The sequence below is a fragment of the Caretta caretta genome, chromosome 7 (assembly GCF_965140235.1).
Source record: "Caretta caretta isolate rCarCar2 chromosome 7, rCarCar1.hap1, whole genome shotgun sequence".
Taxonomy (NCBI): domain Eukaryota; kingdom Metazoa; phylum Chordata; order Testudines; family Cheloniidae; genus Caretta; species Caretta caretta.
The window spans coordinates 65,053,380-65,080,217 of NC_134212.1; the positions used below are offsets into that span (position 1 = coordinate 65,053,380).

At 40.6% G+C, this 26,838-nt stretch overlaps 1 protein-coding gene across 39 annotated transcripts in view; it reads right to left on the reverse strand.

Annotated features, from left to right (window-relative positions):
- KCNMA1 (potassium calcium-activated channel subfamily M alpha 1) overlaps positions 1-26,838 on the reverse strand; it is an 873,358-nt gene that overhangs the window by 416,207 nt on the left and 430,313 nt on the right. For 38 of the 39 annotated variants that reach the window (XM_075130775.1, XM_075130771.1, XM_075130770.1 and 35 more), the window contains exon 3: positions 12,327-12,388. The exons of the other annotated variant lie outside the window; for it this stretch is intronic. In XM_075130775.1, the coding sequence (XP_074986876.1) occupies positions 12,327-12,388 (62 nt within the window). The remainder of the gene's footprint in view (positions 1-12,326; positions 12,389-26,838) is intronic. 39 annotated transcript variants of the gene reach the window in all.

Consider the following 26,838-nt stretch of genomic DNA (forward strand, 5'->3'; position numbering starts at 1 on the left):
TTAAACAGGAAAAAGAAAAGGAGTACTTGTGGCACCTTAGAGATAAACAAATTTATTTGAGCATAAGCTTTCATGAGCTACAGCTCACTTCATCGGATCCGATGAAGCGAACTGTAGCTCACGAAAGCTTGTGCTCAAATAAATTTGTTGGTCTCTAAGGTGCCACAAGTACTCCTTTTCTTTTTGCGAATACAGACTAACACAGCTGCTACTCTTAAACAGGAAAATACCCCAATCATTCAGAGTCCCAAAAATCTGTCTGAGGATATGGCTCTTACCTCAGACTGGATGAGCAAAAAGGGTTCCTTCACAGAACCTCTCTTATTAGCTTGCTGCTGCCCTCCCAAAGCCTACTCCTTTGCAGCTTCTCAAGGTTAGTCCCCTTCTCCCCCCCCGGCCCTTTTATAAGCAATCAGCTTCTAATGGTTCCCTCCTTGTGTCAGGTGCCTCTGGTTGGCTCATTTAGCAGGCCTGCTCCAGGCTTCAAGTCTCTAGCATGGCAGCTCCCTTTCAGTCCTTCGCTCTCACTTGCTCTTTCACAAAGTACATTCTAAAAAAGCTCTTAGTACCCATGGAAGCTTGGTTTCCAGTTCTTATTACTACTAAACAAGGAACAAAGTTTTGCTTTACTTTAAATAAACAAAAAGCCAAACAACTGTCATGAAGCCACCAGACTCAGGCTCTAATGGACCTCAAGACAGTGAATTCCAAAGATGAAGAACTAGTGTGTTCCTCAGACTGAACTTATCCCAGCAACAGCTAGATAGATGTGTACAGTTTTCACTTAAATGTGTTACAGAGAAGCCGGACAAGAGGTGGCTGGGGAAGTTTCTAGGCAGCTCTGCAGTGAAGCACAGGATAAGAAAGTAGCTTTAGGATTAATGCTGGTTTATTTTTTCTAATCAAATTCCTTGATCTGTGTAAGAAGAATGCAACTTTTGTGATTCTTTACCATTATCTGCAGTAACCATGTCCCAGAAAATACAGAACTCCAAGAATAATGAACCCAGCAAGTTACAAAAAGTGTTTTAAATTGAATTCTCATATGATTCAAAACGTGCATTCATAATCAATACAGCATCAAACCCTGACAGGTGCTGAGCACCAGCACCTCAACTCCCATTGACTTTAGTAGCAGTTGCAGGTGATCAGCACCAACAAAGGTGGTATTTACAATGGCTAAAACTTGTACTGCATGGGCCACAGTAAGTGAAAAACTTCATGTTTCCCAAAGACAATGAAAATAGAAGTTTCCATCCAACACATTACTCGCGTGAAATCCCCAATGGTGATAAGGTGGAGAGGCCCTGGCTTATGTACTCAAAAACCCAGAATGCTGCATACTGTTTTTGTTGCAAACTCTTCCAGTCTAATGTTCCAGCCACATTGGGTTCTACAGGAACAAAGGACTGGAAAAATCTGGCTAGAAATCTGACATGCCATGAAGAGGCAGCAAATCACCAGAGAGCATTCCATAGGTGAAAAGAGCTTGAGATGAGACTAGGGTTAAAGGCCACCATAGATGATCAGCATCAAGAGAAGATTGCACCAGAGTCTCTTTACTGGCAAAATGTTCTGAAAAGGCTCATGGCCATTGTGAGAATGCTTGCTACCCAAAACCTAGCACTGCATGGCACTTCAGATCAGCTGTACGTGCCGAACAATGGAAGCTACCTTAAAATTGTGGAGCTGATGGCCGAGTTTGATGCTATACTCCAGGAGCATCTAAGAAGAGTCACCACCCAAGAAATGTACACACACCACTACCTTGGAAAAACAATTCAAAATGAGATCATACAGTCACTGGCAACAAAAATCAAACAGAAGATTGTGGCAGATCTGAAGTCAGCAAGATATTACTCTGTTATTCTGGACTGCACACCTGACATCAGCCATACGGAACAAATGACTTTAATGATGCATTTTGTAACAACAGAACCCAGTGAAATATCCCTGCAATGGTGACTGTCAGAACATTTTCTAGAATTTATTGACCTTGATGATACTACAGGAGCTGGTATGACAAATATGCTTCTTAAAAAGCTGGACAACACGGGAATTCGATAGCTGACATGAGAGGTCAGGGCTATGATCATGGTGCCAACATGAGAGGAAAGAACAGAGGAGTGCAGACAAGGATCTGAGAGTTAAACCCTCGAACTTCTTTTGTCCCATGCAGTTCTCATTCATTGAATTTGGTGGTCAGTGATGCAGCATCAGCTTCTAGTGAGGCTGCTGAATTTTTTAATAAAAAGAAAAGGAGTACTTGTGGCACCTTAGAGACTAACAAATTTATTTGAGCATAAGCTTTCGTGAGCTACAGCTCACTTCATCGAATGCATCCGATGAATGCATTCTTTTTGCAAATACAGACTAACACGGCTGCTACTCTGAATTTTTTAATGTAATTCAAAGCATCTTTGTAATTTTCTCTGCATGAACTCATCGATGGCAAATTTTGAAGCAACATCTGGGAACATCCTCTCTGACACTGAAACCACTGAGTGCCACAACTGATGGGAAAGTCAAGTGGAGGCGATAAAGCCTATCAAACACCAAATTGAGAAGATAGAAGATGCCATAGTTGCCATTATGGAGGATAATGATATGACAGGAGCTGTTCATGGGAGAACAGTGGCAGGGGGAAATGGAATCACCAGAAACCTGCATAACTTCAAATTTCTGTGTGGCTTTGTGTTGTGGCATGACATACTGTTTGAAATAAATGTTGTAAGCAAGAGACTCCAAGGTGTTGACCTGGATATATCTGGAGCAATGGAACAACTGGAGAAAGCAAAGTCATACCTACAGTCTTTACGGTCAGATGAGGGATTTCAAAAATGTTCTGAGGAATTCACAGAAGTTGGCAGAGGAATGTCACACTGAAGCTATTTTCCCACCCATTCAAGAATACAAGAGTCACCAAAGAACACGACATTTTGATTACGAGGCACGGGATAATCCCATAAGAAACCCCAAACAACAATTCAAAGTTGAATTCTTTAACCAGGTGCTAGACTGTGCAATACAGTCAGTTGAAGAACGCTTCATGCAGCTCAAGGAACACAGCAGTATATTTGGAATGTTGTATGATATTCCTAAACTCATCACTATTCCTGAAGAAGACCTACACCAGCAATGCAGGGCACTACAGACAGTGTTGACACATGACGACATGTGCGATATTGATGCGAGTGATTTAGGTGATGACCTGAAAGTCCTTTCAAGATACATTTCAGCAGGATCAACTCCAAAGGCTGTTCTGGAATATGAAAATAAGATGACCACCCTCTTTCCAAATGCTTTTGTTGCTCTGCGTGTACTTCTAACACTTCCTGTAACAGTTGCCAGTGGAGAACGCAGCTTCTCCAAGCTGAAATTAATAAAAACACATCTATGCTCCACAATGACACAGGAGAGGCTGGTTGGCCTTGCAACCATCTCAATAGAGCATGAGCTGGCCCAGACTGTGGACCTGCAGGAAGCAGTTCAAATCTTTGCAACCAAGAAGGCATGAAAAGCACCACTTTGATTATTCAAACAGATAAAAATGCCAGTGTTAACTATGCAGACAAGAAAAGTCACATTTGCTGTTCAAGCGTTTGAAAGTTAAGTGTTACTTAAAATTTTTGAACAAGGCATTTTAAGTTGTTAGATCTCCTTTTTTGGGGTAGGTAGCAGAGCAGTACCATGAGAGGAGTAGAACAGGAAGAAGGCAGAATTGAGACCTTTCAAAGTTTTGGCCCAAGCGAGGGGGTATGGGGGCATCATTTGAGCTACACTTTTCAGATGCCAAAGTGTTGTGGGCCGGCCCTCCTTATATGTACATGTATATAAATTTCACCATTCATGATGTCACTGCTATTCTTAGATCCAGCTGTTTTGCCCTCATTGCCAAATGACACTTTTATATATGATTCTAATTAAGGAAGTGCATGATAATGTGAAAATATAGCCATTTAGCAAGACTTGCAATATTGTCTTTCAATTTAAAAAACAGCATCAAAATAAACCACCGCAATGTGTGGCAGAACATACAAAGCAAATTAAATGACTCGTCTGTTGCATCCTCTCTCCTATTTCTGTCCTGTCATTGATCATACTTTGAAAGTCTAATTGGGGACTTGATCTTGTAGCAAAGGGACTCCATTAAAGAGGTTGCTCTCATGAGAAAATGGCTGCAGGAACAGGCCTTTAGAATGTAAGCTCCTTGGGACAAGGGTTGATCTAGGTCAGTAAGACACTCTGCATACCTTTATCTATTGCTCTCCAAGGAAAAGTGGATCAGAAGGCAGCAGAAATGCTGTGTAAAGCTTAAGCCAGGTATGATCACATATCATCAGATCATGCCTAGAACTACTTATCTGAACTTCAAATGTTTAAGTAGATCAGAATGTTTAGCTAGACATGATCAGGTTTATTTCTTATTTTGGCTTGTGGATCACCTCTGTGCTAACCCCAGATGCTTTTGTTGCTTGTAACCTTTAAGCTGAACCCCCAAGAAAGCTGTTTTGGGGGCTTAATTTTTGTAATGGTTCCTTTTAAGATCTAGCAAAAAGCCTACGTTCCAGATGTATTTTTTCCTTTTTGTTTTTAATAAAATTTACCTGTTTTAAGAACAGGTCTGGATTTTTGGTGTCCTAAAAGGTTTGTGCATGTAGATTGATTAGCTGATAGCCACAGCTAATTTCCTTTGTTTTCCTTCTCAGCTCTTCCCTGGAGGGAGCGTGAAAGGGCTTGAGGGTACCCCACAGGGAGGAATTCCACTTAACTTTCAGGAATTCCTTCTGGGTTTAAAGGGTGTGGGTTTTTGCTTTTTGTTTTTGCATTTGGGTGGTGGCAGAGTTTACCAAGCCAAGGTCAGAGAGAAGCTGTAACCTTGGGAGTTTAATACAAGCCTGGAGTGGCAAGTATTAATTTGCAGGCCCCTACTTCCTGCACTCAGAGTGACAGAGTGGGGATTCAGCCTTGACAGGAGCCCACAAGTTACAAAATCCATGGAGGACTACAGAGTCTTCAGCAAGTACTTTTGTTGTTTGCAACTCTGGCTGACTCTGGCTCTAAGATGCTATTTCCACCTTTGTGGAAGCTTGTTTGTTATACTGGGTAGTGTTTCATACATCTACTGTAACATCTACTGTACACTGTTGGTAGTGCACTCACTGTAAATAGTAAGGGTTGGGTAGGTGAAGGTGGAAAGGGAAAATAAGAAATTAAATAAGAAACTCACCATTAATTTTGGGACCAACAAAACACAGAATATGCTATGTTGCATACAAAAATGTTGAGAAGACGACTTAACTAACAACATACTAGTACTATTTGAAAGACAAATACAGGCTAGCAGGGAGGGGGAACTACATACAAAAAGCATGGACTAAACACAAAAACTGCCAAATGTTTGGCATGAGTGCTCTCTATTCTATTAGAGTCTGTTCAGCAGACTCTACAGAACCAGCTAAGGGACACAGGAACAGAACCTACGTTCACCTAACAGTAAACAATTATTTCATTAAATATCTTACCTTGAAGAACTAAGCATAAACAATTTTAAAGGGAAATGAATGGGAAAAGAACCAGCATTAGAACACATTAAGTTATTTTATACTAAAGCAGATTGTATTTGACCCCTTTTCCTTTGCAATTTAAAGCTCTGGTTTTACACAATTTAAAAATACAACGTCAAAAGGACGTGAAACTCAGCTAATTTTTCTAAGTAAAAATTTTGCATTTTTAGGATTATACCAGAAGATTAAAATAACTGTGCTGGTTACATTTTTAGCACCTCCTTTAGGAACACGTTACTTCAAAGATAAAGGATTTACACATTTAAATTGAGTTTAGAGTGTTTAAAAGTTCTGATGTCCAGATTAACAGAGTCTTACCTATGCAATTCAGCAAACTGGGGGAGAGGGGTGTGTGGAACCATGATCATCTGACATGAGAGCTTTCGGATGAGACTAAATTTGATTAGTAAGGATCCCAGTCAAGCCATTTTCCTATTTACTGTTTTCTCAGTGTATGGACCAAATTCTGCCCTTAGTTAAAAGCATGCATCACTGGCATCAATAGGAGTTACACACATTTATTGCAAAGAAGAATATGGTCCTACACACACTCTGGTTTTGTGGGACAATAAGCAGGTGGGAAGAGGAAGCATTGAGTAGAGTACAGAATAATGTTCCAGCCACTTCAAGCAAGAATGAAGTGCCTTGTGATTCTTTTTGTACAGAGCCTTTTTTATATAGAGTGAATGGAGCAGCTGCTATCCGCTCAGGAAAGGGAATCAATGACTCAGCTCTGGGCACAAACACTCGACAGATCACAATTGCATGGTGCAGTTACAGTTGCCTCCCTTCTAGACAGTAGCATCACTCACTCTGCAGAAAATCTCCTTTCCCAATCGCACGTTTTCCAAAAAGCATGATTGTGACAGAGTGGGCAATGGCTAAAGTGTTCATGCCAGTTTTCTTAGAGCTATGAGTACTTTTAACTGACCAGGACAAAAAATCTGGCAAGACTGATTGGACTGGCCCTCCCTTCTTCCCCTCAAAAAGGTCCAAGAGGGTCATACTGGGCAACTGCTCTTGGTTCTTAAGACCTCACCTCACATGTAGTGTGTGACAAAATGACTGATGCTAGTATGGTGGGTCCTGTGCTTTTCTTGGCAGGGGGCCTAAGATGGCACCCTTTGCCCCTGCTCTTGGGCCGCCAAGGTCACTACTAGTGGCCCAGAAAGGTGGTAGAGGAGGGAAGCGGGGGAGGGGTCTGGGTTTGCTCCTCACTCTGAACCCCAGCCCCTCTCAACCCCTGCAGGTTCTTACCCTCTTCCCCCTTGGGTGGGGTATCTTCAGTCCTTAGACGCTGAGGGAGGGCATCTCCCTCCCCTGCTGGGGCAGGGTCTCCCTTACTTCAGTTCTCTGATCTTTCAACTCTCATAGCACACCTCCAAGCTCCAATCCTCTCTCCTTCCTCCTTTCCCCTGACTGCCTGAAGCATAGGGTTTTATTAGTTTCCTGACAGGGCCTTAATTGACTGTAGGTACCCCAATTAATCTGTAGCCACCCTCCCTAGTCTACAGAGAACCACGCCTTAATTAGCCTTGGCCTTATATATTTCCCCTCTTGCACTCTACCACTGCTCCCTGGCCCTCCTGTATCACAACATTCTGTCATTAACACATCAGTTCACAGTGTTTGTGAAACCACTAACTAATAGAGACAAAGAAACTTTTCTAGGCCACCATGTCATTGACATACTGATAATAGTTAGTTCTTCACCTCCAGCTGAGAGAAGCCAGATTCCATAGTCTTGTTTCTCATCCTGTGTCTGACAGAAACAGTGGTCTGGATGAAAGCTCACTGACCCTTGACTCAACCTGTAGAACTTGTGGTATTTGTTAGCAAAGGAAAGCACAGGGATCGTGCATCTAGGGTGTGACTGCTTTTCACCAAAATGACTTGCAGCCTGTTGGATCCAGTACTTCTCCTGACCAAAGAGCAGAAGCAAGTCATAGTCCTAGTAGGCTGGACAGGAGATCTCAAGAACTCCTTGAGGCTCTTACAATATTACTCCATCCCTTTGTCTCCCCCTGACTGAAGTTTAAGGGGCTATAACTGATCGGTAATGCTGGAGTCAGAATATAATCAAGCTCACTCTCCCAGTGCAATGTGGGATATGAAGTTCTAACAAATATAAAAAATATAGAAAAAAAGCTTATTTTTTGTCAGAACAGAATCATATTTGGTTTCTTAATATGCCCAGAAGCAGGTCAGCTGAGTGAGAAGGTGGCATTTTGAAAGTCCCTTTTCTGACCATCCATCACTTCAAGGTGAGTTAGGAGACACTTGCTGACAAAATCCAGAAATTACTTCCTGAGGTGAAGGTTCTTTCCTCTAGAATTTCCTGCTCCTCAAAATTTACCAGAACCTGCGTCAATCACAGCTCCAGGACATGATGCAGGAAAGATATGCTTGGTTTACTATTCTCTTAGTTGATTTGTGTTTTTATTGGTTTTATAACAAATATTTTTGTAGCAGTGGTTCTTTAATGGTGCTTACTGTCTGGAGTCTTATGAGAGATGTATTTAAATCTTTTAAAAAGCACTTTGCTGCTAGGGCAACAGGTGCTCTTAAAATTAAATAAATCAAAATGAGTCTGATAGTAGACATTTCCACCATCCTATAAAACACCCAGCCAATGTGTATTGTTTTAAACCATTCAGTATCACCTGGTGTAGGCCAGGACCCCTTGGTGCCAACTGGAAGAGGGAACAGGGATACATAAGGTTTTACAGGGATCCCCTGGGTTGGATATCTGCATAACAGTTCACAGAAGGGTGATATATGAAGTCTCTTCCGAGAGCCAGTAGTCCACTGGTTGTCATACCCATTGCAAAATATATGGATAATATTTAAGGAATTATATATCTATATTGAAAATTACATTCTTAAGGTCTTGGAGTTAAGGAAGGCCACCGGGAGGTGACATACCTAAGAAACGTTCCTTTCAGGGAGTAGGTAAACAGGCATGCATAGCGAAGCATACAATTCAAAAGTGGCCAGACAGAGAGCTAGGTGTGTCTGTTCGCATACTGAGAAATTGTAAAATCTATAAGAGAAGAAATTCACAGTAATAAACAAACAGCAAGGGATGTCTTGTTTACTAATGAAGACAAAGGATAGTTCTGGGATATCTTGGAGTGCAAAGCAACATACTGGATGTTTCACCTATGACAGCATACATGTCTCATGAAAAGAGGGTTACAGCCAGCCTGGCTGTAAACAGAGTCCTGCAAATCTATGGATAGCCACTTTATATCCACGGAGCATGTTTGCGGATCATGGATGGATGTGGATCCAAATGTTGTGTCCACACAGGACTCTAGCTGTAAAGCACTGCAAGAATGTGGATGAGCAATACTCGACAAAACATGAGAGTATCTTGTTAATTAAGCCTAGGGTCTAGAATGCATGTGATGATTTAATTTTGTACATAACCATTGTTTTCAATGCATTTACTTGCTATGATTTAAATATTTGTGCTATGTTCAATAAACATGCTCAATTTCACCATAAACTTATCTAAGTGCTGTGTGGAGCAGTGATCGGAGGAGGAACTGGTAAGCTGGGGTGTAGTTTTTTTTCAGATGCAGAAAATCTGAGAGTACTGTGCTAGTCAGCAGACTAGGGGCTGGACACTCTTTGGAAACAGTCATGCCTGTACTGCAGATGGGAAAAAATGCAACACAAACAGGTGAAGTGACTCACTCAAGGCATGACAGTCCACGTACTTATACATTGCTGATTGTAGAAGAAGTGAGGATCCAGGGTTGGAGCATGCCAATTGCTAATCTTCAGAGTGACAGCAGGGCCTACGTGGCCTCGAAGGGGAGTGCTTGTGTTGCCAGGGGCTGGTGGAGGCGGGCAGCTCACCCATAGCAGACAAAGACAAGGCTTTCTCACACTAAGGACAAGTGATAGTGAGATGCCTCACAGCCTGGGGTACCCTTGGGAAGCATCATACCCTCCCACAGTTGACACCCTGAAGCATGAGGTTTACTTTCCCTCATGTTACGATATCAATGGTCAAATTTAGCCAGCCTTTTGTAACATTTGGTTATAGCATTTACTCCAATATGACCTTGAGTTTCTGTAACAGGCCTACAGATGTTTAGAGTTAGTTAAAAAAAAAGTGCAGCAGTTTCTGAGTCATTTGGAAAACCAGGAGATGTATCTGATTTTCTGCTGCCCTGTACCATTTCTACCAGTGCAAAGTCAGTGTGAAGCAGATGAAATGTGCTAACAAATCTGAATAAGAGTTTTTGGCTGGGGCAAATGGTTCAAGGCAATGGCAATGGAAAGGCACAATGAGTTTAACACCATATTTTATTAAAAGTTTGCAACCTCATTTAGCTGCTGATTGACTCGTCTGATCATTATTCACAGGAGCAGAAGTGTAACAAACACAAAATGAAGATTAGCCTTGTGCAAGTTAACAGAGTATCCCCATTTGGGTTGCCTTTTTTACACGTATATCAGCCTTTACAGTCCCCCTAGAGTTTTTATATCAACCATTGGTTCAAATGCACATTTCTAGTGTGTTACTGGTGCTTTTCACTATTTGAACAGAAGTAGAGTTTTCACAATGTAAACTCTGAATTACTTTCACTACACACAGTACTGAGATCTGCATTTAGGTGTCTTAATAGACTGATATTTCACGCCCTGTGGTGCCACATTGCTGTAATGGACACCATATCAACTTCTTAATGCAACAAGTTAATTCAGACCTTTTCACTGCAGGATGCTGACTGTGGAGTTCCTAGATCTGAATTAAGCTAGTAGGGGTTACTTTCCTCAGGAAGAGATAGAAGAAACCCCCTTTAAATAATGCAGTAATAGAAAGCCTGTTGGTTTGAGTTAGCTGAAAACTGCAATTCTGAGTTTAATATTAGCTGAGTTAATTGATGAGACAACCTGCAGCTCAACTGCTCTGCTACCCTCAGTAGGTGAGAAATGGCAATAAAACTAATACTACACAGATTAGGTAGCCTAAATAAACATGCCTACAAATCTCCCCATTAAGTCAGAGTTTCTCATTCCCATTGCCTAGAATTAACTCAGCAGACAAGACTCAAGAAATACTATAGTATTGTACTTCTTCACAACAGACGAGGGGCTCCAGGGAGGGGCACAGCCATTGCAGTCAGAATTTAATTGGGCTGAAATTAAAAAACAGGAGTAACAGTTTCATCTACCCATGTCATTCTTGTTTAATTTGACCATTTCAATGAAGCATTGTATGGTGCATATAAGTATTGCCAGGGCTTTTCAGTAAAGTTTGTATATACAAGGATACTTCACTTTTACTTTCAGACCAGCCACAGCTTACAGGGTGACACAATAAGGAGAATTTAGCGAGGTTGAGAAGCTCATAAAAACTCTAGTTGAATTGTCAAACGTTCAAGGGCTTGCCTTCACCGCACTGTTAGCTTCAGGTATAACTTGAGTGTTATCCTTCACCCAACTCCTGTCTACACACAAAAATCCCTCATTCAAGTCAAGTGATAGTTTAAACATGAGTTAGCTGGCCTGTGAGGAACGGGGATGTGGAGGGCGAATGATGTCTCAAGCTCAAGGGTTGCTGATGTTCCAGTTAATAATGCACTAAGGATGCTGCATCTTGAATTACAACAACTAATAATCCAACAAACAACAACAACAACTAATAATCCAATCACCCTGTGCTGCTCATCAAATCACTCTGTGTAGCTGAAGCGTTATTCTGCAGTGTGGTTGCTCTCACTTTTGCTAAGCTAATTCAAGTGGAGTAACTCAAGTGTGCTAACTGTTGCAGGAAAAACAAGCCCAAAGATAGGTGGTAAACTGTTGACATAGTTTTAGTGCCTTAAAATACCACTGATGCCCTAGTGGAATACGCTCCCTAATGGATGTTCCACTGAATAACATTCTATTAACTCCCTTGCAATTGCCTTCTTACCAGGGTTGTGGCTCATGCAAGGCCATTGATCTAGGTAATCTTGCACCAGCCCCACACATATGTTGTCCTTGCTACACAAAGAACTGCTGACATGTATCAAAGGGAAGGATATAAAGTTAGGTTACATTAACCTGTGTCAAGACATCATGACTGTTATGTTTACATTGATATGTCATGATGATGCAGGGTCATGATGAAACCTTGACCTCTCCCAGTTGAAACATCACTACTTGACCACATTTTGTTCATCCCCCAAAAAATTTTGAAACGTTACTCACATCCTACAAATTCAGTTTGCATGGCCTGGGACAAATCCATCAGACTCAGAATTTGGTAATCTGAATAGGTAACAATGCTAGATATAATTATGGTATGTACTACATAGAGTCTTTTGATGAGTTTTCAAAGGAATTCCTGGAATTCTCATTAAATACACACATTATTTGTCCTGTAAGCCTATGACTTCTCAAGTCCAACTCCCTTCCCTACATCCTCTATTCTACTTTTGTCCTTGAAGGATAATTAAAGTCTCAATTAACTGGAAGAATTTTTTTTTCCTGAAGTATGCATACTCTAAACTAAGAGAAATGTTATTTTCTATCCTTTCCTTCTCTAGCATCAAATGTAACCAAGACCAGTATAGTTTACAAAAGATCTTTCCCTCATCCCTAAAACTAGCCTGGAAGACTATGCACTATTATAAAGTTCTTTGCATTCAGGAGAGGAGTATAAAAAATGTTGAATTTAAGTAGATGAATGGAGCAATTTAAAGCACATACTTGCTTTAGCAAAAGAGGGGAACGGAAATGTATTAGAATACTCACTTTGACGAATCTATGAAGTATATTACAAGAGCACCAATACTAAGAGCAAAGACTAAGACAACCTGCAAAAAACAAAAAGAAAAATACAATCACTCAACAGTGTATGACCGAAACATTGATTGTTTCACACTTGAGAAAGAAAATAATATGTAAAACATCATTCAGTTTATTTTTGGCTGTCATTTGTTTTAAAAATTAACCCCTGCTCACATTTTCAAACAATATATTTCATTGGGGGCAGAGGGAGAGAAAGGCTGACTTCCATCCCAGGAAAATGGCTCCTGTATCCTAACTTTTGCCAAAGTGGATTGATTAATTTTAAATGACAGGCTTCCCCCACTTGAACGGTATTCAAGTCATATTGTAGCTTTATCAGAGCTATCCTTCAGCTTTCCAGCAAAAATGTCTCATACCTTGTAGGTAACCAATAGAGATGACAGATTAGATTGCATATACATTAATATTACATGTGTGATAGTGAAATCCATGTGATAAATTGTAGAGCTATGTGATCATTTGATTTTACCATGCACCTTTGATCATCTTACCAGTCCACTACTCACTAATACTCTCATCTCTACCAGAATTGTTTCTTACATGCCAAACCTTCAGGCAGCTTCAAATAATTGATTTCTCTTTTCAACATTCCAGCAGATAAGTTCCTTCTTTTCACATAGCTATGCCATTTCATCTAATATTATAGGAAACGGGCAGGCAACACTCAAACCTCTCAGTAGCCCAATGTTAAAATCCAATACCTTGCAAACTATGAAGGCTAGAAATGGGTACATTTGACCATTGAAAAGAATCTCGGAACCCACTTTTTAAAACTTTAAAGGTCTTTAATTTCAGCTTAGTAGGTTGTGAAATATCAGATCTTTTGTATTTATTTCAGATTTTTCAAAAGATAATTTTTCAAAACATAAATCATTCTCTCCTTGAGCCCTACACCTTTGAACTGATTGTACCAAGGACCGTAGCTTTATAGGCAAAGGGATACAAACAAGATCAATAAAAACAGGTTTCTGAAAGATTTTTAAAACTTTTTTCCTGTAAATTATATGGTATAATGAATACAGAATATGGGTGATGTGATATAAAATGTTTTATTAGGGTGATTTGGGTAATCATTCATGGCTTTGCTACTAATGCAACTATCTCTAATATACACCAATAAAACCTTTATTCTACCCGTCACTTTGGGCTGTCATGTATTCTCCATAGTTAAACACACACAATATATATTTTTAAAAATTAGGATAGTTTAAATATTAATTCCTCTACCGTGCCTGGAAGCTTGCCAAACTTAGAAAGTTCACATGCTACATTGACAAAAATCCAATAATGTTTGAGCAGGTAGATGTACAGGGGATAAATTTTAAGGAAAGCACCAGGCCACAGAAATGCATACTGAAAAGGATACGTGAATTTTCATGCTATTTTGACAAATCCTTTTTAACAAGACATGATAAACCAATGCAAAAAGTATTTTGTTTTTAAAGAATTAACAATACACTCAGTAAATTTGAAATGAAACCTTCCACTTTACTTGGCAAATTATTTTGATTTAGATAATTACTAATCCAAATCATAGCTACTGACTCAAACATTTTCTATTTTCTTTATTGACTGAGCAAAGAAAATATTATTTGTAGCTTGCCTTGCCCTGTGGGGAATAAAACAGTGATTCCTTGCTCCAATTTCTTGCACCCTTAAGATCTACTGAAGCGATTAACTTCAGTGAGTGCAGGATCAAGTCCTTAGTGACACGGTAGGATATGTTATTCAGGCTAACACAGAAGTTTGAGTCCCTCTGTGATAAATGAAGCGGGGGGGTGGGGGGAGGGGGAGGAATAGCTCCCTTTTATGGACACCCAGACAGCCAGTTAAGTATAAAATTCCTCTTAGTAGCAGTTCTCTACTTGCTTTACCTCTAAAGGGTTAACAAGCCCACAGGTAAAAGGAAAGGAGTGGACACCTGACCAAAAGAGCCAATGAGAGGGCTAGAATTTTTAAAAGATTTCCTTTGTCTGTGTGGTGGTGTTCTCCGGAAAGAGGAGACACAGAGCAGCAATGCTGTAAGCAGCTTTAAAACCAGACATGAAAAAGCATCAATTCATACCTCAAACCTACTTATCTGAAACCAAGATATGTAAATAGATCAGAAATGTCTAGAAAGATGCGATTAGGTTTATTTCTTTTATTTTGTAAAGCTTATGGACTCCTCGATGCTAACCCCAAATGCTTTTGTTTTGCTTGTAACCTTTAAGCTGGACCTCAAGAAGGTTATTCTTGACGTTTAAATTTTGTAAGTGGGTTTTTTAAATCTAGCAAAAGCCTAAGTTCCAGATGTATTTTCTATCTTTTTTAAGAACAGGATTGGATTTTTGGGGTCTTAAGGGGTTTGTGCATATGTTGTTTAGGTGGTAACTGGAGTTGCAGCTAGCAAGGGAGGTGAACGGTAACAGGAAGGGTTTCTACGGGTATGTTAGCAACAACGAATGGGGGAAGCAACCTAGACACAGATGATGTGGAAAAAGATGAAGTATTCAATGCTTTTTTTTGCTTTGGTCTTCACAGACAACGTTAGCTCCCACACTGCTGTCCTGGGCAACACAGTATGGGGAGGTGGTGAGCAGCCCTCAGTGGTGAAAGAACAGGTTAAGGACTATTTAGAAAAGCTGGACATGTACAAGTCCATGGGTCCAGATCTAATGCATCCGAGGGTGCTGAGGGAATTGGCTGATGTGATTGCAGAGCCATTGGCCATTATCTCTGAAAACTCATGGTGATGGGGGGAGGTCCCGGATGATTGGAAAAAGGAAAATATAGTGCCCATCTTCAAAAAAAGGGGAAGGAGGAGAACCCGGGGAACTACAGACCGGTCAGCCTCACCTCAGTCCCTGGAAAAATCATGGAGCAAGTTCTCAAGGAAACCATTCTGAAGCACTGGGAGGAGAGGAAGATGATCAGGAATAGTAAACATGGATTCACCAAGGGCAAGTCATGCCTGACCAACCTGATTGGCTCTGTGGATATGGGGAAAGCAGTGGACATATTATATCTTGACTTTAGCGAAGCTTTTGATACGGTCTCCCACAGTATTCTTGCCAGCAAGTTAAAAAAGTATGGATTGGATGAATGGACTATAAGAGAACATATTCCTCCTACTTAATTAATGTGCACTTAATTAAAAGGGATCAACAGCTGGATGTCTAGTTGGCAGCCGGTATCAAGTGGAGGGCCCCAGGGGGTCGGTCATGGGGCCGGTTTTGTTCAACATCTTTATTAATGATCTGGATGATGGGATAGTTTGCACCCTCAGTAAATTCGCAGGTGACACTAAACTGGGAGGAGAGGTAGATACGCTGGAGGGTAGCAATAGGGTCCAGAGTGACCTAGACAAATTGGAGGATTGGGCCAAAAGAAATCTGATGAGGTTCAACAAGGACAAGTGCCGAGTCCTGCACTTAGGACGGAAGAATCCCATGCACTGCCACAGGCTGGGGACTGACTGCCTAAGCAGCAGTTCTGCAGAAAAGGACCTGGGGATTACAGTGGATGAGAAGCTGGATATGAGTCAACCGTGTGCCCTTGTTGCCAAGAAGGCTAATGGCATATTGGGCTGCATTAGCAGGAGCATTGCCAGCAGATTGAGTGAAGTGATTATTCCCTCTATTCAGCAGTGGTGAGGTCACATCTGGAGTATTGCATCCAGTTTTGCCCCCCCCCCAAAAAAAAAGGATGTGAACAAATTGGAAAGAGTCCAGTGGAGGGCAACAAAAATGATCAGTGGGCTAGGGCACACGACCTACGAGGAGAGGCTGAGGGAACTGGGTTTGTTTAGTCTGAAGAATCATAGAATATCAGGGTTGGAAGGGACCTCAGGAGGTCATCTAGTCCAACCCCCTGCTCAAAGCAGGACCAATCCCCAACTAAATCATCCCAGCCAGGGCTTTGTCAAGCCTGACCTTAAAAACTTCTAAGGAAGGAGATTTCACCACCTCCCTAGGTAACACATTCCAGTGTTTCACCACCCTCCTGGCGAAAAAGTTTTTCCTAATATCCAACCTAAACCTCCCCCACTGCAACTTGAGACCATTACTCCTCGTTCTGTCATCTGCTACCACTGAGAACAGTCTAGAGCCATCCACTTTGGAACCCCCTTTCAGGTAGTTGAAAGCAGCTATCAAATCCCCCCTCATTCTTCTCTTCTGCAGACTAAACAATCCCAGTTCCCTCAGCCTCTCCTCATAAGTCATGTGTTCCAGTCCCCTAATCATTTTTGTTGCCCTCCGCTGGACCACTCTCCAATTTATCCACATCCTTCTTGTAGTGTGGGGCCCAAAACTGGACACAGTAGTCCAGATGAGGCCTCACCAATGTCAAATAGAGGGGAACGATCACGTCCCTCGATCTGCTGGCAATGCCCCTACATATACATCCCAAAATGCCACTGGCCTTCTTGGCAACAAGGGCACACTGTTGACTCATATCCAGCTTCTCGTCCACTGTCACCCCTAGGTCCTTTTCCACAGAACTGCTGCCTAGCCATTCGGTCCCTAGTCTGTAGCTGTGCATTGGGTTCTTCCGTCCTAAGTGCAGGACCCTGCACTTATCCTTGTTGAACCTCATCAGATTTCTTTTGGCCCAATCCTCTAATTTGTTTAGGGCCCTCTGTATCCTATCCCTACCCTCCAGCGTATCTACCTCTCCTCCCAGTTTAGTGTCATCTGCAAACTTGCTGAGAGTGCAATCCACACCATCCTCCAGATCATTTATGAAGAGATATTGAACAAAACCAGCCCAAGGACCGACCCTTGGGGCACTCCACTTGATACCGACTGCCAACTAGACATGGAGCCATTGATCACTACCCATTCAGCCTGACAATCTAGCCAACTTTCTATCCACCTTATAGTCCAAAAGCGTTGTAGCAGCAGTGGGATACTATTAGCTCCCAAATTATCGCACATCAGATGTTTCCCAAGTTATTCAAATAATCAGGACTCTACTGCACGGTACAGTTTTGCGACATCCACACAGTACACCATCACGGCAATACAAAAATATGAGTTAGTTCCCTTTTGACTGCAATTCTTGCACTGTCTTTTTTTGTAGAATGGCTCTATAAACACAGCAATGCCCTTTTATTGTGAGCAAGATTGATTATATCCCTTGCCCTGGCTGTCTAACTGTTTATTGGCACTCTGAACAATTCTATCTATTGGATAACTTGGAAATGGAAAGCATAAACTGACTCAGTAATAATGGACAACTTTCTTCATATCCAAGAACTTCTCTCTGGAAGAAACAAGACAAGTCCTGTGTGCTGCACTAAGAATTGGAAACAGATGGCAAATCATCTCTCTTGTAACTAACTTCGTTGCTGGGCTATAGAATCTAAACAAAGTCTCCTTTAATGCTTCTGGCAGACACTGTTTAAGAAACAATGTCATTTTAAAAAAAAAAATCAAGGAGCTGATGACGCAGGGCTGAACGGTTCAGGGCACTGGTAATAGGACATGCAGCCTTTGACTTCTAGATTGCCAATTAAAATACAACCTAGATCAGTAGTGAACAAAACCTAACACTTCATCTGAACAATGGCATATGTGAAGTGAACTAATAGTCTTAATCAACCCGGTTCTGAGTGGCTAGATGTACACACCCAAATAAATACCACACTTTCCACTATTGTTGGCCATTTTAGTTGAGAGGTCAAGTACTGAATGGTTCCTCTAGTACAGGGATCAGGCTGGTGGATATTGTGACGTGGAGAAGCTTGCACTGCTAATGACCACACTGTATTTGCTTCATAAACAGCGGAATTTGCTCTGGAGGGCTATCACTCTGCAATCTATTACTCAAATCCACAATTAACTTTTTGCACCCCTTAAGAAACAATTCACTGTAACTCTTCAATGTTTACTCCAGCTACAGAATTCATTATTATTCCACAAACTCCAAAACCTTTGTTCATCTCAAAATGCTGAAAGACTAGGTCACAACTCATGGATCTCAAACCCAGGTCTGCAGAGTTCACAGGTGCAGCCTCACTCCAACCATCGACCTGGCAGCCCGCTACCACCACCTTACCTAGGACCCATGAAGCCAGCCCCAGTTTAGGCTCCACCCTTGAGATCCTATTGGTGGAGTCCTAGAGCAGCTGATTGGCCCATTGCCCCTACTTAAGCCAGCAGCAAGAACAAGAAGCTGTCTGAATAACCGGGCTCCTGTTCCCCTCCCAATTTAACTTACTGGAATCGCAGCCCAGCTTGACTCCTGGCATCTCACATGTTGTTCCTGACCTCCAGGCTGTCTTCTGCCTTTAACTCCCTGGTCTCCTGATCTGGCCTGACTCTGATTCTAGAATCAAGTTGATCTCCTGCTTCTGATCTCCAGTATCCAAACCCAGCTGACTCATGACTCCAGTTTTGTGATTGTGGACTCTGGCTCTCACCATTAGGTGCGGCTGCCCATGATGTAGCCATGACAACCTGGCTTTTGTTTGGTTTTTGGTTGTTCTTTCTCAGATGACTTCTTAAATAGCTTTGCAAATTAAATCCAACCAACTCTGGAAGGTTCTGGGGTTATTTTTCATTTGGATTCCAATGGAGAGGGCTTTTTCCTTCCTTTTAGCAAAATACATTTTTGCTAAACGAGCCAGACTTCACAGTCTATACAATAAAAAAAGCTTAACATTTATTATAAGTTATCTCTGAAGCTATAGTATTAGAAAAGAACCTGACAGTCTTACTATAGGCAATACAGAGAACAATGTGCAATGTGTCAGTTCTAGGAGGAGATAACAAAAGAAAGGACTGGAAACCCCTGTTCTTTTAGCCATCACTCAGCAACATAATGGCACTTTCTGAAGCAGTGTAATTGTCATTATGTAGGATACACTGAAGCTTTGCAGGGCCACAATCCACAGGAACAGTGACTAGGACTGGTATCATTTTGTATTTGTCCAGTGAGACTAAATAACTTAATTTCCTGATGCTATGTCACAAATAGAGTTGGGTAAAAGTTATTTGGGTACATATCTGAGAAATCCAAATGGCTGATCAACCCAACCTTCTTTGGAGATTTGTTTCACTTTTCAGAGATAACTCGTCTCAATATTTTTTGTTGACAAAATCTTTCATACTTTGGGAACACACAGACACAGGGCCTCATCTTGCACCACTGAAGTCTTGGGAGTTTTGTCGTAGACTTCAATGGGTGCAGGATCAGACCCTTAATGCTACAATAATACTAGAGGTATTACTATTTAACCCTTATGCAGTGCAGAAAACTAGGGCTCAATGCTCCTACTGAGCTCAGAACTTTGCTGTTGATTTCGATGGAAAAAAGAGCAGGCCCCTATTGTAAAAGTAAAGGAAGCTAATAAGTCTGTGCCAAGGGGTTAAAGTCTGGAATCTGAGGGTTTTTATAAGGAACTTGTATACCAAATAAAGTCTTTGACTGTTACTTAGAAGTCAGCTTGACATTTGGTTAGAGATAGTCCCTTATTTCCCAAAGTCAATTAAAAAAAATGTACAGTGTTTTGTGTTGGAGGGATTGGGAATAGGTGCAAAGCTTGGATCCATATAGGTGAACCTCTCCAAAATTTAGGGCAGAGCTGGTCAATAGGAAGACCATGGGCCAAATCTGGACCACCAGACGCTTTTGAATTGACCCCAAAATCTTTTTTTTTTTTATGTATTTACAGTTATTTTTTATTATTTTCTCTGGAGTCTGAACTACACTTTGACCATGAAATTTGGATCTCGTCAATTATTTTTTTGTCTTGCACTGGTTTAAGGATTCAGATCCAGCGTTTTGTCTCTTTATCTATGAGTCATCAATAATACCATTAAGTGCACAGGCACTAACCAATTATTTTAAAGTAAACACAGGACACACAAAGTGAACCAAAACTACACAAACTTCAAGAAAAAGTTTGTCTCAACCACTGGGAGAAATTCATGTTATTCCTATGTGAACCACCATTGAAAATTCAGTCCTGCAGCCTATAAAACAAAGTGGGGACTGAATATAGTATCTAAAGAATGACATGTTTCTTGTTATAACAAATAATAACTTTAAAGCCTGAATCCATGGTAATCACTCAGCCACTGTTATAAGACCACAAGATCTCAACCCAGTACTAAAAGGCAGCCATATCTTGGGTGAAAAAACTGAGGTCACTTTATATCAACATTACCCAATAATTTTAAAGAAGAATTATGCAACTGATACTGGTGGTGGAATTTGGGGCTGATAGTGTCATGGTGGAGTCTCCATCACGGACCATTTTTAAAGCAAGATTGAATGTTTTCTAAAAGATCTGCTCTAGGAATTATTTTGAGAGCAGTTCTATGAACTATGCTATGCAGGACGTCGGATTAGATGATCACAACGGTCCCTTCTGGCTTCGGAATCTATATAAATGCTCAAATAGAAATCTGTCCAGATCTCCATGACTAATTCCTCTAAAATCTTCCAAGTATGTATGGTATCTCTAAGGACTACAAGTAGATCTGGACTTGAGTTCTGTATGTCCTATAAAAAACATCATGTTTTGTGGCATAATATCCCGCAGTGACTACTAACCAACAGTATACTTTGGAACAAATGGTATTACAGCACAGGGATGTGGCTGTATTTTGTTTATGCATAGTCTTTGCAAAGACTCATTACAGTACTTGAACTATGTTCTACAGAACGGTGGTTGAGATCTACAAAGCTGTCTAGGGAATTTAGACACCCATCTTCCAATAAAATTCACATTTTCTATTAAACCAAATCCTGACAACTCTAAAACTTTAAACTTCACCATAATAACATGGTTAATAATCCCAAATCTGTAAGCCTTTTTCCTGTTATCATCCTAAAATAAACAAAACAAAACACTCAGATGAGGCCTTTTTTGCCCACTCTCATTGTACTGAGACACAATGCTAGCCTTAGAATTCACACTGCCTCAAGACCCCAGAAAGGGTTGAAGGGAGAGAGGAATCAGACTTGTGCTCCCCTCTGCTCCTGCTGGCAGAGCTTTTCCTCCTCTTAACAGAACAGGAAATGAGTCTGGGCTCTAACTTGCCAAGATTGCCTGGCAGATACTCAATAGAGTTGAGCTTATAACTGACCCTGCCAAAAAATCCCCTAAATCAGATTAATCAGTTCAGTAAAAATGGGCCCAAGTTACAAAATTTGGATCTGGATCCACATTTCAAGCATCACTAAATTCATGGATGTTTGAATCCAGGATTTTAGTTGAGTTGATTATAAACTGGTGAGCCAGTTGGGGAGTTTGGATCCAGGTTTAGATTCTGTGTCCCTGGCAAGGTCTTCATTCTGTCTCAGGTCTACTTTTTGGATACTTTTGCTTTCTTAGTAGGGATGGTGAAAGGCTACAGTTTGAGTGGGTCCTCTTGAATTCACAGCCACCAGAAGCAAGGGTGGGAAAGAGCAGATGTGCAAGGGAAGCTTTGCCGTGCTTGTTAAGTAGACCTGGAACAAAAAACTTTCTGGATCTGTTTATTATTCCAATGCATTTGGCACCATATTGCTACTTCTACATATTTATTATAGTTGCTATTTTTATCTGGAAGGAATCTGTTACTTGTAGTAACTTACTGTTTGTTTAAGCATGGGGGAGGTGGAATTATTCAGCAGAAGCTACATTGACTAAGCACTTAGTTCTGAATCAAAAATAAACACCACCTTGACGGGAGAAAAAAATAAATAGCTGCTGCACAATCTCCAATTCCTCCTTAAAATAAAACCGCCCGGAGTTCAATAAAATGGCACAAAGATTTTTTGAGGCAGAAAGAATAGAAAATTAATGTGTGAATGAACTATAGACAAATCCGTTTTCTTCTAACATTAAGCAATTTTGGAGGAGCTTTGGCTAGGTTGTGTTTCTTGAGATGACAGTTTGTGTATCCACATGCACAGTTAAGACAGTAATAAGGGCTTTGCATCAATCAAGATTTTCATAAAGGATGTAATGAAGCAACAGAAAAGGGAGAAGTGTGAATATTTAGAAAACACTGTTTAAATGAAGCCATAATACTTCAGGGTATGACCATGACTTGTCTCAGGAGCAAGCCTAGTGAGCATAAGGGTAAGAGACCTCCATGGAAAACCAGGAGCCTGCATGAAATGGTTCTGATAACCCAGTAGGTAGCACTGGTTATCCTAAGTCAGTACTGAAGCAATGCCTTGGCAAGATTAGACACACATTGGGCAATGCATATATGGACAGAGACTGAAAAGATTGGGACTGGTTACAAAAGTGAGTAGATGAATAAGTAGTGACATTAAAAGAGAAAAAAAGAATCACTGGCATTGAGAAAGTATATCAGGAACTTCTTATTCACCCTCTCATAATACAAGCATCATGGGACAGTCAATGAAAATGAAAGTAGCAAATTTTAAAATGATAAAAAAAATTCTTTTTCATACAATATACAATTAGCTTGTGAAGCTCACCACCACAAAATATGAGAGACTAAGAGCTTAGCAGGAATCAAAAAAGGAATGGACATTTATATGGATAGTAAAAATATCAAGGGTTATAATAATAAAGATTTTTAAAAAGAACAAAGTTTCAGAAGTAACATGCTTCAAGGCATATGTCAACCTCTCACTAATGGGAGGTAAGAGAAAATTCCTCATGGGCAGGTAGTTCAATAACAATCTTCTGATTGGTTTATTGAACATTCCTGTGAAGCAGCTGATATTGGTCATGGTCAGAAACAGTATACTGGAAAAGAAAGACCACTAACCTGTTCCAGCATAGCAATTTATATGCCTCTAAGTGAGAGTTCTGCTACTGAACGTGCTCTCTTTGGGCAAGATTCTGACACCCTTTGAAATCAATGGAACATCTTGTGGAGTAAAGCATTATATTTCCCATGAATAGAAATATCAGAAATGAGTGCTTTGGGATGAGGTATAAAACCTGAAGTCATTACAGATTCCCTGTCAGTCCATGGCATTTCTTGTCCTGGCCAGATCCTAGTTTGATTACAATATGCTTATGTGCATATCCCCAGAGTTCACTGTTTTTCACTGGTGGTAATGCTGTTAAGCACTTGTTATGAACTACTCCAGAGGTTTATGCATCTAAGTGGTGGCTAAAGACATTTTAAGAAAGTCTAGGCCATGGTCTACACTACAGACCTAAGCTGACACCAGGCCTATCTTGACCTAACTGTGTGGCTACGCTTAAATTTCACTCCCGCCAATGTAACTCACCTGCTACACCGACTTATACCACGAAGGGTGTAGAGTCAGTGTCAATGTAGTTAGGTCAATACAGTGTCAGTGTAGATGCTACATTTCTTACATAGACTGTTGCTGGCTTTCAGAAGCCATACCACAATGTCCCACACTGACAGTTCAATCAGTGCAAGCATTCCCGGTAAGGACGTGCACTGCTGACACAGAGTGAAGTGTAAACACACATGTGATGTGATTACTGCAGTGGCTGTATGCCAATATGAGTTAGGTTGATTTAATTTTGTAGTGTAGGCATGCCCTAAGTCAAAGGTGTGAAAAGTCATGTTCTGTCTCCTTGTCCCCAGTTTCTCTCCTGGTTTCCTCTTCTTTCTTGGAAGTTCCTAGAAACTCAGTCAAGTTTTCTAAAAACTTGTGGGATCATGACAATAAATCAGATTAAGTCTTTCCTTTTCAACATGACATAATATTACATCATGACATTTTTGAATGAACTTTTAAAGAGAGATATAATGTATAAACAAACTATTTTTGTTGAATGTGCTACCTTTGAAGAAAACAACAGGTCTCCCAAATGTTTGATTGTAATTAAAACAAGTTGTTCTCCCTTTGGGCGTCGAAATTGTGACGAGAAGGAATTTCAGCAGGCAAGTGTTGACTCTAAGGGATTAGAGCTGTGCTGCCCAGCCACAGCTGGCATGGGTCAGCTGATGCTGGCTCATGGGGCTAAAAATTATTGTGTAGACATTCAGGCTCAGGCTAGGGCCCAAGCTCTAGGACGCTCAAGGACCCTCCACCCATACAGTGTCCCAGAGCTTGGGCTCCAGCCTATCTACACAGCAATTTTTCAACCCCAGAGCCAGAGCTCCACAAAACTCAGTCAGATGAGACAGAGCAGCCGTGGGTTTTTTTAATCCCTGTGCAGACATACCCTAAGAATTCCCAGGGAACAGACCCACTGCACCACCAGTTTTGAAGGTATCTTTGGGGCCCATGAACCAACTTCTCCACACAGCCTTTGGGATGGTTAACTCTATTGGGGATGAAGACAAGACTTCAATTAAGCTCAGCCCCCACATCAGACGCAAAGGGAAAGGAGAACCTGCTTCTGTCCTTTTCCACCCATTTGCCTGATCCTTGCAGGTACTGGACATAATGTGGCCCATTTTCCTCTATCCCAGTGGCAGATCCAGCTAAAGTTACTAGTTTAAATTAGGTATCTCACACTCCATTCTTACTGCACCTGAGACAGTTTATTCTGTTCTGAGATGGGTGTATATAATTCCTATTGAGGAGGATAGCAATATTGCGGGAGACATTCATTCCTTTAATCATTCAGTTTAGGAAGGTGTAAGCAAATTATCTGAGAGTAATGGGTTCTTAATACTGTTAAAGTTGGGGAATATAGAAAAAGAAAGGAAATCTAAAAAATTCTTTTATGGAATTAGGAAGACTGGAAAAATTCCCTGTATGGTACATTCCTAAACTGGTGTGGACTTGCTTTGAAATATTATTTCAGACATCTGTGTCTGAAACTCTGCTTATTGTAAGGTTACAGTGTCAGTCTTCATTGTCAGTGCTAAACCATAAGCCCTATTGCATTGCTTGGAATATATTAGACTGTCCATTATTAATATTTTTTAAATGTCACAACTTTAATTTCCTTATGAATACACTTAGTTGCTAATAAAACGCTGCAGTTTTCTTTTTCAATACTTAAAGATAAAGCTGTCTTTATTAGCCTTTGTATTTTGAATTACTTAAGAAGAACACAAATTATTTCTTACTATAGTAAATCTACATCTCACATTAAGTCCAGCGTCCACTAATTTAGTGACACCAATGGCAGCATTAGGAATTGCCAGCAGCCTGATGCCTCCAACTAATTTGAAAATAAATTTCCATGATTTTAAATATCACTATTGAAAATGTCAGTGTGCAAAGTAATGCACATAGCCTATATATAGTAGGGTTATATTTTTCCAAAGCGTTGGTGTCTAAATTAGTTGTTACCATTCAAGAAAGATCTTGGCGTCATCATGGACAATTCTCTGAAAACATCTGCTCAATGTGCAGCAGCAGTCGAAAAGCTAACAGAATGTTAGGAACCATAAGGAAACAGATAGATTAGAAGACAGAAAATATCCTAATGCCACTATATAAATCCATAGTACGCCCACACCTCAAATGCTCTGTGACGTTCTGGTTGACCCATCTCAAAAAAGATATATTAGAACTGGAAAAGGTACAAAGAAGGGCAACAAATTTTTTAAGAGGTATGGAACAGCTTCTGTATGAGAAAAGATTAAAAAGACCGGGATCGTGGAGCTTGAAAAAGAGATGACTACGGGAGGATATGATAGAGGTCTATAAAATTATGAATGGTATGGAGAAAGTGAATGAGGAAGTGCTATTTACCCCTTCAAGAACCCAGGGTCACACAATTCAATAAATATACAGCAAAAACAAGGATAATGAAATATTTCTTCATACAATGCATAATCAACTTATGGAACTCATTGCCAGAGAATGTTAGGAAGGCCAAAAGTATAACTGGGTTCAAAAAAGAATTAGAAAAATTCATAAAAGATAGGTCCATTGATGGCTATTAGCCAAGATGCTGAGGGTCCCATGATCTGGGTGTCCCTAAGGATCTGACTGCCAGAAACTGGGACTAGACAACAAGGAATGGATTAGTTGATAATTTCCCTGTTACTTTCATTCCCTTTGAAGCAACCGGCATTGGACACTGTCACAAAACAGGACACTGAGCTAGACGGACCATTGGTCTGACCCATATGGTCATTCTTATGTTCCAACTTCTTCAACAAAAATAATGGATGGTAGTTGTATTCCCTTGATAGGTAAATAGAAATTGCTGGTTTCCTGAATTTGTTAGCAATGAAAACCTGCATTTAATACCATTTGACTTGAACGAGAGGGTGGTCGTGGGATGTATTTTAGGACTATATGAATTACTTGGTGGACATCCTTGCTTTAACTTACAGATTTTTAAATTATCTATCTTAGCATCTGGTACAGCTACAGCAGTGGTAACAAGAATGGGAACTCTGAGTAAGTCTAAACAACATGGTGGTGAAAATACTGATGGTGTACGCTGGTGCGCTCATTGCTGCTATCATGTTTGGAGCTGTGCTGGGGGTATTGTAAGAGTGGGAAGTTTCCAGAAAGAACTCCATATAAGCAAAGCCATAGGTAGCTGGAAAGTACCCGTTATTAAGGATACAATTTAGTCAGAGAGGTCATGGATTCCATG